General features: G+C 41.3%; 1 protein-coding gene across 2 annotated transcripts in view; it reads right to left on the bottom strand.

Moving 5' to 3' along the window:
• Positions 1-657: 657 nt before the first annotated feature.
• LOC129753516 (uncharacterized) overlaps positions 658-19,031 on the bottom strand; it is a 29,652-nt gene continuing 11,278 nt past the window's right edge. For both annotated transcript variants that reach the window (XM_055749338.1, XM_055749343.1), the window contains exons 2-5: positions 3,500-5,591; positions 2,958-3,429; positions 2,259-2,897; positions 658-2,189 (exon numbers count right to left, since the gene is read on the bottom strand). In XM_055749338.1, the coding sequence (XP_055605313.1) occupies positions 1,563-2,189; positions 2,259-2,897; positions 2,958-3,429; positions 3,500-5,580 (3,819 nt within the window). In that variant the 5' untranslated portion in view covers positions 5,581-5,591 and the 3' untranslated portion in view covers positions 658-1,562. The remainder of the gene's footprint in view (positions 2,190-2,258; positions 2,898-2,957; positions 3,430-3,499; positions 5,592-19,031) is intronic.

Here is a 19,031-nt window from a genome sequence, read left to right as displayed (position 1 = left end):
ATGTTTTTTTATTGTGTTGATTTTAATATTCTTTCCAGTATGTTTTGTTCATCTATTTTCTTCAACTAGACAGTTTACTGAATGTAACATTTTTGTGTTCTAAATTTCGCCGAGAGAATTGGAATTTTTGTCCGCCAGCACACAGACAGTTTTATCACTTCACTGAAAGCTTATTTCTGAAGAAAATTTCTGTTAAAAACTTGAAGCAAAAAACGATTTTTTATTTAACCGGATATAAGTAAAAGCAATATATGTACACACATTTCTTGAGCCGAACATTGGAAGGATTGTACCCCCGCTTTCGCCACTCTCATTGTCTCATCTCTTCTCAACTAACCAGCAGTGTAGTTTCAAGATAAAATGCAAGCAAAGGAAGTAAGTCCTGTAGATTGTTCGTCGTTATTACGTTTGTGGTGTGCTCGAATCAGTTAAAATCATATGCAATCAGTAAGAAGGTAGTAGCAGCATTCTGGAAGAATTACGATTTCAACGCACCTGGCTTGAATAGGCGAGTTTTAATTTCCGATTGACTCTTCGGAAACGATTATCCTCAATACTTTCTTTTTTGTTTCTTTAAGGCTAGTAGGGATAGTTGTAGCATTTAAATATAATAATAATGATAATAATAATACATGCAGGGAACAATAATCACAGATATTTGTCGAATGCTAAGAAGAGTTCAATTTCATAAAGGAGAAAAAACGGAAAGTTTCCGGACAGCGATCATGATTAGCGGACAAGTGGTTTTGGATTTCTAGTGTTCTAGATTGTGGATATAAATGTTGCGTTCATTCCAGTTATTCGTGATATTTCGAGTATCGAGCTTCAAAAACTATTGATTTGAAAAGCTTTAAATTGTTGAGCAGCAATATAGATTTAGGTTTTTAATAAACTCAATAGATTGATTTGACTAAAAAATGTTTAGCTTCTCAAAAGAAGTATGGGTCGGAATGGCCACTCAGAGAATCTGCGGAGAAAACAAAATTCGAAACAAATCTTTGAATTTCTTGATTTCACTCAAATCACCTTAGAATGGGCTTCCATAGAAAAATGGTTGATTACAGTCCTAGTTGGCCATTTTTTATCGAAATGAACGATGATTTTTGACCGGTTGTTGGGGACTTTTTTAACTTTAACACAACAATCGTTTAAAAAAAAGAATCCAGTGTATTCCTCAGTCAATCAATTAGAAACTTGACGGGACTGAGTTCAGTTATGAAGTAAAAAAATTTAAACAGTTCTACTGGTTGTAATGTTATAGAAAATTTTGAAGGGGTAGGGGTTTGATAAGTAAAATACTCAACAATGCACGCAACCATTCATTAGAATTTTGAACTATATAATCAATACAACTGTTTATATGCAGTTCAGGATCTATTGCGACTAAGCGATAAATACACTGTGGGAAATAAAGTTTCCCTTATCACTTGTACATGGCAGCGCGTAAAGGACAATCAATTATCTTTTCGAGAAAAAAAAATAACGCTGTCCACAATTTAAAACACTAGGAACATACTGAGGAACAATTGATAAACCTACCGTTCGTTCACTGACACACACCATTAATCCACTATCAAGAGGTGATCTGCATTTCTCATACCTGCGTTGATCGACGCCGTTGACGCTTCTTTTTGCTGCTGTTGTGGCTGTTGAGGTTGTACCAAATCGTATCGTACGTAGAACAGTAAGTACGGAGTGATGACATGCCGTCGGTTTGGCGATAATAGCTCTTCAAATTCAGCCTGTGACATCACCTTGATCTTATCATCGTCACACATATGCCACAGCTGTTGACTTAGACTTTGCTCGAACGCCGCCACTGTCGTCACCATGCTTGATGCAGTAGACGGCGTGCTTCCGTTTACTGGGGACGTTGACTTCATACCAGCTGAGCAGTTGCTTTGAGGATTATCACTTATATCGCCACAATCGACAACGGTCGATCCGTTGCTACTGATGGGTTCACTTCCAATCATATTACTATTATGAATAGCACTACCACTACTATTGCTGCTGTTACTATTTGATGAGTGACCGTACAAACTAAGATGACTGTTCTTAAGATGAATTCCACAACAATTTAACCCGGCACAAGGAATTCGACTAGCCAATAAGGAACCACTGCCACTGCTGGTTGGGGTTCCGTTACTATTTGGACTGTTTCCTCCCGATTGCGAACCGAATGAACCCTTAAAAACCAAGAACATTCAATTAAACCAAAAGAACAAACACATTAAAATATGTAGTTGGTAACTTACCGAACTTGCACTCGAGCCGTTTATGAGGTTGAGTCCTTCCATTCCGTTAATGAGGTTCAATTTGTTGACCACATTGTTCTTGATTTTTTTGCTCATGTCACCGGCACTGGAAGTCTTCTTGCTGCAAAACAACTTTTTCAAATGCACTGAAGTACTTTTCTCGCTGCCGCTCTTGCTACTTCCGGTACTCCCCGATCCCCCACCATTTATTCCACTGCCACTGCCCAGGGTCCCGAATCCACTATCGAGCGAACCTCCCGATAACAACACCTGCCTTCGATGATCCTTCCCACAGCCCATATATTCACCATGAACGTCCAGCGAACTGGTGTACGCAATATAATGACCGACGGACATCCGGGCACCAACGTGAGTTATCACACTGTACAGGCGATAGATGTGCGGCTTATCACAGTCCGGCTTTGGCAAACAGGTGTTACAGAAGCACCGCAACACAAACGGCGTCGGGATGTAACTGTTAATCTTTTCCATGTCCCCGTTGAAACGCTTTAGCTGCAATATCAACTGTCGGGGAAGAATCTCGAATGAAATAGACCGGATGGCTTCTCTGTACCCACAGCAGACCTCACACCGGTACTTGTTATCACCTCGGAAGTACTCTCGCGTTATGCATGAATTCTAGAAAGAAGGTTTATTGGAAACAAAATCAACGATTATGTGGAAAATCAAAACAAATACCTGATAGAAGTGTTGTGGATTTTTGGCGGCATCGCTAACTTCACTGGCAGCTATCGGGATGGCAATATCTATCATGGTTTCTTTCTGTTCGGTGCAAGTTTCGCACGCCAAGCATTTGGTTTTAGCCACCGTGACCCCTTCGAAATCGTCCCGGAAAAAGTCCAACCCTAAAGCCTGTAACCGCTCCCGAACGGCCTGCTCGCTTAACACGGAAGACGGTTTGGTAAAAAGTGAGTTCTTCAGATTGGACAGCTGATCCGACATAGTGGTTGTCACTCCGTCACCACCCCCGGCAATACTACCGATGCTGGAACCGGTTTTCGGCAACGTGGTGGCACCACTGCTGCCATTGGCAATCGAGATGATCTTTTGCGATTTCATCGATTCTTTTTTTCTTCGGAACAGTCGCCGGGCACCACTGCTTTTGGATTCTGGCACCAGAGGTTCGATACTCTCCGGCACCGGGGGACAACTAAAACAAAAAATAAGAATAATTTAGTAATGGGACACTGATTGGTTGATAGAGATTCAATCTAACTTACGTATTAATTAATACGTCCGGATGATCCGTGATGGTTTTGATCAATGCTTGACAAGATTCCCTAATGCTGTCCAGTACGCACATCAGAAATTCATGCGCATCCTGTTGCTGGTTCCCCTCGAACGTGCTGCTGACGTCCTGTACAGCCCTTAGAATGTTGCCGGCGTGGAAAGGTTCCGCTGCTTCGATTGCTTCGTTGCGGTGCAAATTTTGGAACAATTCATGCAACTGCTCGGTTACCACCTGCCGGTTGGTCTTGGGAGGAAGGTTCTCCTCGCCGCGATTCGATAGATCCCGAATGCTGCCGCCTCCAGCTCCGGTAACGCTACCATTGATTGTCGAATTGGCACCGGCACTGCCACCGCCACTCGACATGACGGTTGCTGAGGATGAATTGCTACCGGTGGAGCTACCAAGAGATGCTAGATCCTTGCTGCTCCAGCTACGGCCACTTTGGCCGTGTAAACCCGGTATGTTACGACCAAGTGAGGATGACTTCAGTTTATTTTGCGCTAGCCTTTGGTACACGCTATCCGTATCTTCAATGAGGTGATGCAAATTATGAATAAAGTTAGGCGAGAACCGTAACGTATACAGGACCGAGTTGAGGTAACATGAGTTACCAATATTGCACAAGGTGGCCAATGTATTGTTCATATTAGCGGCTGCGGCAATGCTCGCCGGAGTTGAGGGACTTGTATTGGGACACATGTTGACCACCACCGCTGACGCACCAGCATTGATAAGGTTTTGCTGGTCTTCGCTTAAGGATTGCGCTATTGCCAACTCCGTCGCAGCAACCTCTTTCATCCAAACTTTACTTCGAGTGTAATGCGAATGACCGGACATTTTTCCAATTGTTTCCTCTGACGAGGTAGAGGGTGCTGTGAAGAAAAAAACGTCCGACTGATACTTGTTGACTGATGTACTGCTGCTAACACTTGATAACGGCGGATGATAAAATTGTTGCTGATGGTGAATGGACATATCGTCCTCACCGGTGGCAGCAGTTAGTTTAGCACACTTGGCCTCTGTTGCTGTGCCTGGCAGTTGATCTAATAATTTTCGCTTATTCTGATTCGTTACTTCAACGTCGTAGACTACTTTGGTCGACGACGATGGCTGTCCATTCGGTTGTTGTTGCTGCTGATTTTGGAAATTTTTTGACAAGCACAAACGGCTACTCGAGCAGCCTGGATAGGTGCGCGGAGGGCCTTTGTCGCGTCGCTCTTTCCTATCTTTAAATAATAAATCAAAATCAAATGGGGAAGACGAACGCTCTTCCTCGACGTACGGTTCTACTTGATCCCAGTCAATTGGTTGGGAGGATCGTTTGCTTTTTCCGGATAGATTTTCACACGATTTGTGATCTTCTTTCTTTTCCCTATGTACAATTGATTGTTGTTTATCTGGAGTTGGTAGTTCGACGATGATCTCTTCCTCTTCTTCTTCTTCTTCTTCTTCTTCGAAGACAGGAGGGCTACACTCTATTGGTTTATCTTCAATAATACTGTGAAGCTGTTTTTCAACTTCTTTAACCTTAGCTGTTCGGTTCTTTGTGAAGTTGGTAGAACCTAAACTCAAAGAAAGTTTCTTTCGAATATTTAATTTGTTCAAAAACTTGTTTTGTTTCTGCTGATTTTCCGTAGACTCTTTTTCACGCCTTTTAAGATCGGCCTCGAAAACTTCCAACAGTGACCGTTTGCGTATTACTGGATTGGTATTCTGATTCTGATTGGATACGCGCTGCCCTTCCTTCGTAGCTTCGTTTTCTTTATTTCGGTGCCGCTTTTTAAGTTTAAACAAAGGTAGAAGTTGTGGAGATTCTCCTGCACTACTACTGCTACTACTGTTACCTCCAGTATTTGCAGCACTTAGTGGTATCTTTCTGTCCGACGTTGAAGTGATGGATTCTGTGGTGCTACTGTTTCCGGCACTCTTTACTGACAACGTCGATGACGACAATGACACCACAGGCCACAATAACTGCTGTTGATGGACAGTATAGTGATCGCGTTGTTTCTCCAAATAATCATCCGGATTTACATCCTCTTGCTCGTGCTCTAGTGTAGCTGTTGGCATTTTCGGATGACCTGTTGTGGGAAAAAAAGATTTTTTTTAGTAAGGTAACTTTTAATAAGGTTAGAAGTAAAAGAGAAATAGTAAGTTTTCTAAAGAGCCTGGAATGTTCTTTAATTAAGAAAAACAGGTGTAAAAATTTGCAAGAAAACTAAGGTTGAAATTAAGACTGAAGGTCGGTTGACGGGTTATGGATTCGTTTGAGCATTTTGAAAGACATAAGTAACTTGATCATGAAGTAATAAATTAAAATGGTATTTCTATATCTGAAAAGCCACAATTCATAACATTTTTCCCAAACCGCATACAGCTGAGGTGCCTGATAACCAATACATTTGTTCAATCACCATTTCAATTTCAGGGTCCCCAAGATTTGACTTCGGGTGATTGTGTTTTATCTCCAAATAAAACTGCTAAAAATAGCACCTCAAAATCATCGCGCGATTCAAATGAAAACAATCCAGCAACAAAACTCACATTAACAGATGGTTCGTCATTAGTTGATAGTCGTTGGATGGAAAAGTCGAAACTGTGCGCCGAAATGAAGCAATCAATAAAAATAAAACAACTGATACCGAAAGCAAACCAAATCATGGGTGGAAGCGGAATCTTATTTGTACAGGCTCATATGATTTAGGGCTTCTTACTCTGGTTTGCAGCGAAAATTTTTTAATACAATATCGGAATTTCAATAATATCTTATTCTCTTTTCGTAACTTATCATGTTTCAAGCTTTCATCTCCAATGCTATCAAGGCAAACAAAGCTTAAAGCTCTGATCTATGTTTCTAAGACGGCCCCGCTTTTATACGTTTACTCAAAGATCAAGGAAAGCCCCGTGTTTCTATGGTTTAACCAAAGCTAGGGACAATCCCCTAGCCTGGTCTCAACGTGAAGCGTAAGGACCATACATTATTATTGTTCGGACGGGCAGCGTGAGGAGTAGCCTCTTAGCTCTGATCGATGTTTCTAGGACCACCCCGTTTTTCTAGGTTTACTCATAGATCTATAGAAAGGCCACGTGTTTCTACACCCATAGAAGAGGTTGCAAAAATCCAATGCCTATTTAGCAAATCTCCGTGCTGAAAATGCGCTGAAAAGTGTACTGTGCCAAAGATTATATGTTTGAAAAAGCACTACTGGCACAAGAACTCTAGCTCCCAAGCAAAATGATGCATGACCTCTGCACATTCAAGCGAACCAAGAACAACATTTTATGAGATTTTCATCCTATTGAATAATTCATCACAGAAACAAGAAAACAAAAAAAAACCTCGGTACCGTAGGGAAGTCAGAATCGAACTCACAACACCATTTTTATATCGTCTTGCCAATCCGACATCTTAATCAGTGTACTACCTGAGCCGGATGGAGAACGAGGGATATTTGTCATAGGCGATCAATCGCCAAAAAACGCACAACGGTGACTTCCTGGCGTTTTGCCTCCTTTCAAGTTAGTCCTTTGTCTTGCGAAGGAAACGGAAAAGTGAATGGATTGGAATGGAATTGTATTTTGTTTACTGCATGTCTGAAGTAAACGGGAAAGGAAATTCATTACCATTGAAAGCCGGGCAGCTTGGAGAGTGGTTGTTTGCCGGTGGATTGAAATAAGGGGATGTTTTTTTGCTTTTGCTACATACACACGCACTGTGCTCGGCGCTCGCTTCGCTGGCGGCCTGGTGGTGGCCGCTAATTATTCCCATCCTCCTTCGTCTTGTGATGGGATAGGGAGGGACAAGAAAATGTTTTTATTTTGATTCTTTCAGTCATACGCAATGCGGTTGCGCTGGGAGGTTAATGCCGGCGTTCGCAAATCAAATCATCCGCGGTCGCGTTCTTTTCTTATGCCGATAACGGTATGATATTGATTACTCATGATTAACTAAGAGGCTGAATTTTGGGTGTAGGTTTACCCAAAGCTAGAGACAAGACGATACTCCAATACAATTTTCGTAATTCTGATCCATATGACTAGGACGACCTGTTGAACATTTGAACACACTGCGAAATTACTCAGTTGCCAATTGTCTATAACGCCAAATAGACTAATTCATAAATTCGAAAACCGCGTTGTGTTACAAACCGCTGAATAGCAAATCGTCAAAAGGGCCAAATACCAAATGAGAGACTGCCAAGTGTTACAAACCACCAAATAGGCTCATACGCGAAATTTCATACCGCCAAATTGAATATTTATCGCGAAATGGTTTACCAGGAGCCGTGATATAATCACAAAAAAAAACCCTTTATACACTAGCAGCACAATAATACTTATTTCGCTAAAAGGCGTCGAATTTCATAATTTGACTGGAAACGAAAAACAAAATACTTTATTTCTGGTTATCGTTAGCATATCGGTATCAAATTTTGAATACGGCGAATGCGCCAAGACCTTTGTTTTGAGAAAAACGCATTCCAAGTTTCAGAAAATAAAATCAATTTCCTATTTAGCTGCGTACAATCATTTTCCTAAAGAAGTCGCTAAAATGCTTTCAAATTGGTTAAATTTCAACACCCGATCGATAAATATAGCTTTTCCGTACTAATTACCACAAAAAATTAATAAATATAACTGTGGGCCCTTTTACCACAGACTGGTGCTCTCATTTTGTTCATTCGCCAAATTGGAGTGCCCTTTTGAATTGCAGAATGACTATTCGCCTTTTGGATCACTCATTAAAGAAACAATATTCAAGCAAATTTCGGCTTGAAAACGGGTCCAAATGATCACGTTAACACATTAGCACATTCAACGATCTTATAAATACTGATTTGTGCATCTCCTCGTCCTGGAAAATTTTTTTTCGAAAACTTCAATGCCCTTTTTCCATCTCGAAATAACTATTGGCCCTTTTGTTCGCGACGAAATTTTGAGGGGAAATGGGCGAATGAACTGTGGGATTACACACTCATAAAAAAAGCTATTCGCCTTATTTAAAAAATTAAATTTAACATCACTAAAATAAGAAAAATTGAAAGGAGATCATATTTTCGGATGTAAAATTAATAGTTTAACGCATTTATGTGATTATCTGGATTTGTTTACAGTTGGCGCATTCGCCGTATTCAAAATTCGATACCGATATCTAATTAAGTGAGGTTTTTTCAGTGAAATGGTAGAACAATGATACCAATGCAGAATAAACGTCATATTTTTAGGTAAAATACCCCAGTTTTTTTTATAATGCTCATTATAGGGTATCAAGGAATAGTCGAGATAGCCATGACTTGCTGTCATGGCTATGCAGTAACAAACTAGAAAATTTTCACTAGTCGTATTCTGACCACGAAAGAAACAAGTCCTAATAAATACCTTTAGACAGTTATTCTCTTGTTTCACTTAATCGAAGAATACAACATTCTTTTGGCGACGAGGAATTTCAAGAACCTCCGAAAGCAACCCAATTCCTATTTCTAAAACCTTCAAGCAACAACCGATTCATAATGACCGACAAGGCTTTTCGAGACGCGATTATCCAGCTCACCGAACTGATCTCAAACCAGCAGCGGCAGATTGCAGATCTCCAACGGACGAACGCAAATCCGGCTGGCAGTGAGCGAATCATCGAGTCCCTCGCAACTGGTATCGATGAGTTCCGGTACGATCCTGACGGCGGAATATTTTTTGAATCCTGGTACGCGCGCTTCGAAGACGTTTTCAAGGAAGACGGCAAGCAGTTGGACGACAACGCAAAGGTGAGGTTGCTTCTCCGTAAGATTGGCACGCAGTTCCACGAACGTTACGTGAACAGCATTCTGCCAAAACACCCCCGAGAATTCCGTTTCGAAGAAACCGTCACGAAATTGAAGAAACTTTTTGGAAGGCAAACATCGCTCTTCAACGCTCGCTATCAGTGTCTTCAGTACGGGAAGAACGATGCTGATGATTTTTCCACCTACGCCGCCTCCATCAACAAACACTGTGAAGCGTTCCAGTTGACGAAGCTCTCCAACGATCAATTTAAGGCGCTCCGGTTCGTCTGTGGTCTCCAGTCACCACGCGATGCAGACATCCGGACACGATTGATTGGCAAGCTTGAAGCAGAAGAGTCCGTACCCGCTGGTGATGGAACCACTTTGACGCTGGAAAACCTAGTGGAGGAGTGCAATCGGATCATCAACGTCAAACAAGACACAAAAATGATCGAGAAGGGAGGAAACGACAAGTACGTCAACAGCATCACCCATCATTCGAAGCCTGCTAGCAAAAAGGTCCCGAAAACACCCTGTTGGCTGTGTGGAGACCAACACTACGTCAAGGATTGCCCTTATCAACATCGTTATTGCAGCAAGTGCAAGAAGAAGGGTCACAAAGATGGTTATTGTTCCTCTGCTGAACAGAAACCTTTCAAACCAGTCGACCAACCAAAGCCCAAGGACACCGTCAAATCCAATGGCACTTTGGTTAATCGATTGGACCACTCCACTAAACGAAAATACATCAAAGTGGATCTCAACAACTTCCCAGTCCAGTTACAACTAGACTGTGCGTCGGACATTACAATCATCTCCGAACAGGTCTGGGAAACAATTGGTCAACCAGTAATTCAAGAGCCGGAAGTTATAGCTGTCAGCGCATCAGGAGACGAGATTGGTATCATCGGTCAATTTCTTGCAAATATCACCGTCCATGGTACCACCAAGCAAGGCCGAGTTTTCATTTCAACGAACCCGGATCTCAACGTCTTCGGCATCGAGACGATTGATCAGTTCAATCTCTGGTCGGTCCCATTCAACACACTCATCCAGTCCGTGCAGCAGAAATCCAATATTCGACGTTGTAGTTTCTGCGCCGCAAAATCTCCGAGGAAAACCAATCTGGAGTCATGGTCGATTCCAACGAAGCCATGGGAGCGCATCCATGTCTACTACTCTGGTCCTGTGGATGGCTACTACTACTTAGCTATCGTTGACGCCTATTCCGAGTGGCCCGAAGTTTTCCGTACCCGCAGTATGACAACCACCGCAACACTGGATATCCTTCAAGAAACCTTCGCAAGGTATGGATATCCACGTACCCTGGTAACAGGCAACAGTTCCCAGTTTGTGAGCTCAACGTTCAAGCAGTTCTGCGAATCAAACGGAGTCAACCATATGATCACGGCTCCGCATCACTCGCAGTCAAACGGACAAGCCGATAGGTTCGTAGACGCACTGAAAAGGGATCTTAAGAAGCTCGTCAAGGGGGAAAGCAGGGCAACTTTCCAGCATCTTCAAATTCTGTTGTCCACGTACCGTTCAACACCGAACCAAAACGCCCCCGAAGGAAAGACACCTGCTGAACTTTTCCTGAAAAGACCGATTCGAACAACTCTGAATCCTGCCAAGCCGCAGAGTCCGAGACCAACTGAAGTGTGCACAAAGCAACGCCATGATGATAGTTTCATCCAGCCTCCTGTCACTATCCATTCCCAGTCTCCTGACCGTTTAGTCCAAAATCGTAGGCTTCCCAGTTGACTGATGCACTACGATCTTTCTTAAAGGGGGAGATATCAAGGAATAGTCGAGATAGCCATGACTTGCTGTCATGGCTATGCAGTAACAAACTAGAAAATTTTCACTAGTCGTATTCTGACCACGAAAGAAACAAGTCCTAATAAATACCTTTAGACAGTTATTCTCTTGTTTCACTTAATCGAAGAATACAACATAGGGAAATTCTGGGGGGAAAATGGTGTCTTGGCGATGATGGGCTACTTGATGGTAAATAAGTAAATTTGATTTTAGTTCCGCCTCAATTCCCATTATTCACGAGATATGCAGGTATTATCCGAGAATTTTTCTTTACACATAACGATGCCCATAAATCTGCACGGTGTTAAGTGTAGCATTGGATGTGGAGCAAGCAATCCTGAGCTGATAGGCCATGTTCCAAGTTGCACCAAACACATCCTCCGGTCCCTTCTTATCAACATAAATGAAAAAGCGAGCAATCCGCGGAAAAGGTGACACGGATTCTCTCCTGCCATCATCGTTACTATCATCAGCCAGCGGCAACTTCGCCACGGCAGCACATACGTATGTAGTCGACAATTTCGTCCACGAGTGATAGCGGCGAGCGCAGTGAAGGAGCAATGTGAATGACGGTGAAAAAACATGCCTGTGCAGTACCACATTCATATATATAGGTAGGTAGGGGTACCTACTTATACTCATAGTCGCTCCCGTGAACCGGTTATTGACTTTTGACGATATAATATGAGCGCGCTCGAGTGATGCGCCCCACAATCTGCCGTCGACATCAGCTGAAAATCATCGCGTATGTGTTGCTGCTGTTGTTGTTGTTGTTGTTAATGATATTTGGCACGGTGGTGGAGCTGAACCAGGTGAAGTAGGGGGTGTGCGGAAAAACGGACGGATGTGATGTTCTTGTGCTTGCTGGGGAGGAAAATCGATACCATGCTACCCACTTTTTTCTTGCTGCTGCTCCGTACTTTTGTTCATTTAGCGGCACCGAAGCTGCATAACACGTCTATAATACACTTGCTGCTCGGTATATAGTCTTAATATGAGAAATGGGATGCTGCGGTGCTTTATGCTGTATTATACCCATAGGTATGGAGGTAGTGAACGTCCGGAGAGATGCTGTTTATGCTCATTTTCTCAACCTTACAATGGTTCTATACTTTTATGATGTGATGAGTCAAAAATGCATAATAATTTAGAGTATGGGCTCAATCTTTTCGCTTTTATAGGATCGTTGAAAGGTTTCGTGGAACACACCGAGGCAGGTAATTTTATAAGAAGCCATTTTCAAGGTCACAAGTCCATAGAAAAAAGCACTTTGACTTCTAATTTATTTGAAGAATAGAACATTTCCAGTTTAGTTATTTTGTACGAGTACTTTTGGTTTCGTTTCTCGAGAACGTCTACCCATAACAAACAAGTTCTATCCGAGATATGCGTTTGATTGACTTAAATTCTTCTCAAGACGATATGTAGCTCCAGAGTTTTTAACTTCGGTCATTTTATGGCCTCTTTCATGGTTTTGGAGTCGTAGGCATATATTCTCACAGATTCACAGCTTCTATAAGATTGGAAGTCGAGGCGTTCTTATCGATATTAACGTCCTATGCGAAAAACTGTACCCAGGATTTTGAGGTATGAACGATAGATAGGCCTCCAAACCTCCAGTACCTCAACCCAATAAATCATTTTTTTTCGGAATTTTAAGTCTCATGGGTTCCCAATATCCCAATGAATCTCAATTTTTTCATGGAAAATTCAACTTATGCCCTTTTCGTTTTCTTCACAAGCGCGGGGCAAAACTTTTTCTGAATAAACAAACAAAATCGTTACCCGGGACGATGCAAATATATGGTTGCTATACTCACACCTATGTTTACCCCAACACTGACAACTTTTGCGGGGTGCAACCGCCTGCTTGAGGTTCAAATCTCGGGCAAAACTAGTGGACTTCTGAATTAATAAACGTACACAATAACAGCAGCTAGGGCAAAACTCGTGGGTAACTAGGTTGCCACTGCCAATAAACGAAAACACTATTAGATATCAGTTTAATCTTCCATAATGATTTGCTGTATCCTGTGAGAATTCTATACCTTTTATGGCAGTTTTTAGTAATGTAACCGGTGATTCTATAAACTGCTCAGTTAAGCAAGAATCATTATTTCCAAGCCACACACATTAGGAATTAAAAGAATAGAATAATAGAGACGGTAGATTGGCTGGCGAATGGTACATCATAAACGGCAAATCCTGTAGAGACGCCAATGTCAAATAACAGCACTAGTTACGTTTATTCAGTCTGTAAAGCTTGAATCGGTCAAGACGGACCTAAGCTCACTGCAGTGCAGACTACGCGCATTCACTCGAGGCAGCGCTGCCAGCATTGGACGAGCTTGACGAAGTCCGGCTTTGGGGCAGTTTAAACACCATCAGTGTAGGTTTTTGTAGTCTGTTTTTCCAACGAGACTCAACTGGAAATTTATTCGTAGTGTTATTTTTATCAAGTTAAGAGAAAATATAAATTTAGCAACTTACAAATAAGTCTTTGACTCTTTGATTGAATGAGCTTGCCTGGGATCTTTCCCGCTATCGGCCTTAGTTTCCTGTTGAGTTAACAAATTCTATATCTTGTTGTTTTCAGATCTAATCTGGTTACTTACGGTTGAGGAATCTGTGCTTGCTTGAATATAATGCAACTATGTCCCGCCAGACGGGTGAGAGGGCTTACAGAATTAGATTGCACCTAGATAGAACACGCGTAAATTAGTGATTTTTCATTTAATGATTTTCCTGTTCTAATAGCGACTTACGATTATCCAATAAAGGTGATCGATGGTAGCGTAAACGAGCAATCTGTTCGAAGCAAAACTAGAGCGAACTCGACACGAAAAACTTTAATTTAAAACGGCGCAAATCAATTTTTACTCCTGCGATCTAACAAGCTTCAGCACGTTTTTCCTAAATCCCACTTTCTTTTATTTTACTTCTTTTCTTTCTTCTCCAACCGTCTACCTATCAAAAATCTGTCAATCTGTATTCTGTCATAAATGGGTTTAATGTTCCCCCTAATTTCACCCTCTCAGGGCTGTAGCAACAATCAGAAAGTCGTCAATAGCGTAGCGGAGAACGTCTTAGAGGAAGAGGAGCTCGAGGAACTGCAACGTTTCCTGGAGACATGGAAAGCTCAACGCATCCCGCAAAAGCTTCGTTCCGCGAACGGAATTGTACTGGGATAGAGACGGAATCATTGTGACGGGTGATCGTAAGGTTATCAAAGGTAGAAAACAGAACTTGGATGCATGGGGCATGCCTTCATCGCCAAGACGGCGAGGGAATGTACATTGCCGGGGTAGCAAACGACGTATTGGACGCCACTCTCAACGATGAATGGAGTCTAGGAAGGCGTTCACCAGGGGACGGATGGCTCCGGCGAAACTCATCAAAATGGGATTTCGACACGTTGGCAAATCTTCCAAAAATGCCGTGGACACTAAATCCCTTTGGACCATCCACGAGCTTTCGTGGTTCTACAAGGGGCGGATACGCTGGGCAGTACATGTTACAAGAACTCCGCATGACTGTCATGTGCAAAAGGTGGTCTCTACAACATCAGTCGAGCTGGGGCACAACACAACGAGCGTTAAACAAGATGAAGCATGATCTTGTGAATGTTCTCGAACGATTGGAGAACGGAAAAGGACGTTAAGCAGTTGTCGAGCCGGAAATTCATTGGAAGGTTGTCGAGCCACAAAGCCTTAGGGAGGTCATCGAGTTGGGAAATTCGTTGGATCGTAGTTATTGAATTAAAAGTAGTCGTACCGAAAGCCACTGGAAGATTTATGAAATCGTGAGCCCTAAAATATTGTAAAGCTCGATCGTTTAGGGGATTGTGGGGCCGGTGCCATGGAAAATCCTCAAGCTAAAATCCTTAGGGGTATCGTGAAGAAAGAAGACTTGTGTCTAACGAACTGAAGAAAGGTTTACCTGGAGCGAAAAAACCAAACATCGTCCAGCGGAACCAACATAAGATCATGATTAGATAAAAACGGAGGTTGTGGTCTATTCCGTGCCGAAATGTTCACGTTGTGGAGAAGCTACCGAATGCAGTTGAGGGGGACTGCAAATGCGTGTGTTAAGGCAGCCTTCGATACAACGAATATAAATTGTTTCATATGGCACGAATATCTGGCAAAAAAATTACCTTGTTATTCAACAGGCATCATTCAGAAAGATGATAATTAATAGACAAATAATCCACTGTCGTATGTTTGTGAAATAAAATCAAGTTATCGATTAATGTTTCAGGGGCTTGTGATATAGCTGAGTTGGCAAGTCAGTTGCTTCCTTAGCCGATGTCTGTGAGTTCGAGCCCAAGAGTAAACATCGATCCCAGTTGTACCGGATGAGTTATTACGATCAACACCGCTGGGCTTGATGGACGGCCCTGTCGAAACGATAAAATGTCAGCTGAATGTCACGAATGTCATGAGAGAGGAAAATCAGAAAATCGGAAGAAAAAGAGAGAGTAGACAAATTAAAGTCATTCTAAGATCAGTTTGTAAAAGAAGTAGAGGAAAGTTAAGCAGAGAAAAGTTCAAGTAGTGGAAAAGTTAAATCACAGAGAACGTTAAATAGAAATTAAACTTCAAAAGACTACAATAGAAAGTTAAGTGTTTGGTCGTGGATAAGGTGGAGCCATCTCATTTGATCAGGTTAAGCCTTTTACGCCAAAAATACGTGGAACATACAATATTGTTTGATTTAGGCCTCGTTTTCACAAAATTTCTTATTGATGCGTGCATAAATGAAATGTTGCACACATTATAACAGTCGAAAAATCGAGCAGTTGGATCTTTTGTCTTCCTAGCCTAAATTCACCTATGGTGGAAAGAGAGGCATTTTGTTTGCCAGATTTAACAGCTCATTTGAAAGCTCCAGCATACAGACATCAAAAGTCTACATCTAGGGGCTTTTTCTATTGATGTGTGCAATAAATGCACTTAAATTATGATTTTAAAAATCATTGAATATAGTGTTTCAAAACTTCTATGAGTATAAAAACGAGTTTAAAAAAAAAAACTTTCTGATATTTTAAAACTCTAAATTGTCTTGAAAAGTGTGTATATTACGTATAAAATTTTAAAGATGAACACATCAATAAAGTCTGCTTCATTTAATATCGGAACAAATTCTTTTGCTCATTGTGGCGCTCCTAGTGGACGGATTTGGAAACTTTTTTCACCCACGTATCGGGAAATTCATTACCTTTCACCATGTATTTATGTCATAACACCAAACGATAGCATTTTGTAAACAACCGCCATGGAAGCCGAACGGAGAGATCAAATTGTGCACAGTTTTCTTGAAAATCCATTGTTGTCGGCATCGAAGCTAGCTAAACAGCTTAAAATGCCCAGAAATACCGTATGGCGTGTTATCAAGCAGTACAAGGAAACATTGACGAAGGGCTCGGAAGCCGCATTCGAAGCGTCGGAGTGGAACTGTCGACCGGAAACTGCGTGGGAAAGTCATCAAGGCCGTCAAGAGGAATCCCAAGCTTTCAGACCGCGATTTGGCCAATAAGTTCCAGGCCGCTCACAGTACGGTGCGACGAATTCGTCTCCGGGAAGGAATAAGGTCATTCCGAGCCAGCAAACAGCCAAATCGGACGTTGAAGCAGAACAATGTGGCCAGAATCCGTGCTCGAAAGCTGTACGACCAAGTGCTGACCAAGTTCGACGGATGTATTCTGATGGACGATGAGACCTACGTGAAGGCGGACTTTGGGCAAATCCCAGGTCAAAAATTTTATTTGGCGACGGCTCGGGGGGATGTACCTGCAAAATTTAAGTTCGTGTTTGCGGATAAATTCGCCCGCAAGTACATGATTTGGCAGGGGATATGCAGTTGTGGACAGAAAACACTGACACTGACAAGACAATGACATCAGAAGTCTACAAGAAAGAGTGCCGACAGAAACGGATTCTGCCGTCTATTCGTGCCCACGACCGTCCAGTAATGTTTTGGCCGGACCTCGCAAGCTGCAATTACAGCAAAACGGTTATGGAATGGTACGCAACGAACTGGGTCAGCGTAATACCGAAGGACCTCAACCCCCCAAACTGCCCCCAGTTCCGCCCGATAGAGAAATACTGGGCAATCACGAAGCGGAGGCTTAAGGCAAAGGGAAAACTTGTTAGGAACATGACTCAAATGAAGAACTGGTGGAATCAAATCGCCAAAACGGTGGACGAAAAGGGTGTGCGCCGCCTAATGTGCCGTATTACGGGAAAAGTACGAGAATTTCTTCGAAACAGCAATGAATAATTTTTTTAATTTTTTTTATGAAAGAGTAAAGAAAATGCTACATTTGTATGAAAAAACAAATTATGAATTCTTTAATAAATGACTGAACTACACGCAATTGTATGTGTTCCAATATTAAATGAAGCAGACTTTACGTATAAGGTACACCGGGGTAAGTGTGGACGGGTTTTCGTATAGTTCAACTTTAAAAAATCATTAAAAAATCAGCAGTGGAGGAATTTTGATAAATTGACGTTCAATGTGATGCAGAACATGTTGTTTACAAAAGCTGAAGAGATGAGCTCGATAGCAGCAAAGCGAAAAAAGTTATCACGTAAATCGTTATGGACGGCTGGTGTCTTAACTTACCCTGCTTTATGGGGTAAGTGTGGACGGTAGATTTTCCCTTTGATTTCTCACGAAATTTTCAAAAAATTTGTGTTTTCTTGGTTGAATACGTTACTTTATTGCTCGAACCGTCCAAAATTTTGAAAAAAGTTGATGATACTATAATTATAGTGTGTAATTTATGTTACAACACACGAGATCCGATTTTATCAAAAACATAGAACAAATAAGTGCTTTACTCAAATTTTCATGATCCGAATGCTAAATATCGTTAAATAATACAACTCATAAAGGATGAAGGACAGAAAATTGAAAAAATGTGTAAACATCAAGTCTTTTTAAAGCCGTCCACACTTACCCCAGGTAGGGGTTGGAGACAAAATTTTAGTTTTTTGTAAATAAACTCTTTTTTCTTAATTTTTAACCGCCGTTTCTTTTCCTAACTGGTTGTTTGGAATGTAAGGATTGTTTCAATGTTGAGTTTTTCATCGAGAGCCAGCTAGTTTAGGAGAAATTTGCAATTGAAAAAGATGCACATCAACTCGACATCGTAGTTGAAAATAGAAAATTCCGAAAAAGTCGCTGTAAACATCCGTTATTGTCTGGATCGTATCTTTTTCACAGTTATTGGATAGATTACAAGTAAATTGAACATTCTGCATCAAAAGTTTGAAAAAATAGTGCACAGAATTGTTTTTATAGCCATCGTCCACACTTACCCCGCGTCCACACTTACCCCGCGTCCACACTTACCCCGGTGTACCTTACATGAATAATGAATTTTGTGAAAACGCGGCCACAGGCAAATTTCTATTGAAGCTCGCGAACAGCATTCATCGTTTGCCACGTGTGAACGAAAATTAGTTTTGGATAGTTGGAATTTATTTGTATTAAGCTGTAAGTACTCGACTTCTCTCTACGATTGACTCAAGATTCTCATAAAGTTTTGTTGTACATTCAGATCTATGATCTGACAAATTGCAAATTGACAAAAAGTTCGAAAACAGCTTCCTTTGAAAATTCTAAAAATTTCTGTGTTTTGTATTTTGAGAATCTAAAGACGCCAAAGTGTGTCAAATTACATAAACTTTCAAAAGTTAAATGTTGTGACTAAAACAATTTTGACGTTGATTGATTGAAACGTACGGTTTGTGATTTTTTTAGTATTTCGTAGCTTATCTACAGATTTTTCATCTGAAACTTGGATTCGGTTTTTTTTTTTCTTAGACTTTTAATAACGGAAAAATTATGTGTTTTAGCTGAATATCGTCTGACAAATATATTTGAGTTACTTAGAGTTCTTAAACTATAAATTTTAAACAATACGGCTGA

This window comes from Uranotaenia lowii, chromosome 1, assembly GCF_029784155.1.
Source record: "Uranotaenia lowii strain MFRU-FL chromosome 1, ASM2978415v1, whole genome shotgun sequence".
NCBI lineage: Eukaryota > Metazoa > Arthropoda > Insecta > Diptera > Culicidae > Uranotaenia > Uranotaenia lowii.
This window is presented reverse-complemented; position numbering and strand designations above follow the sequence as displayed.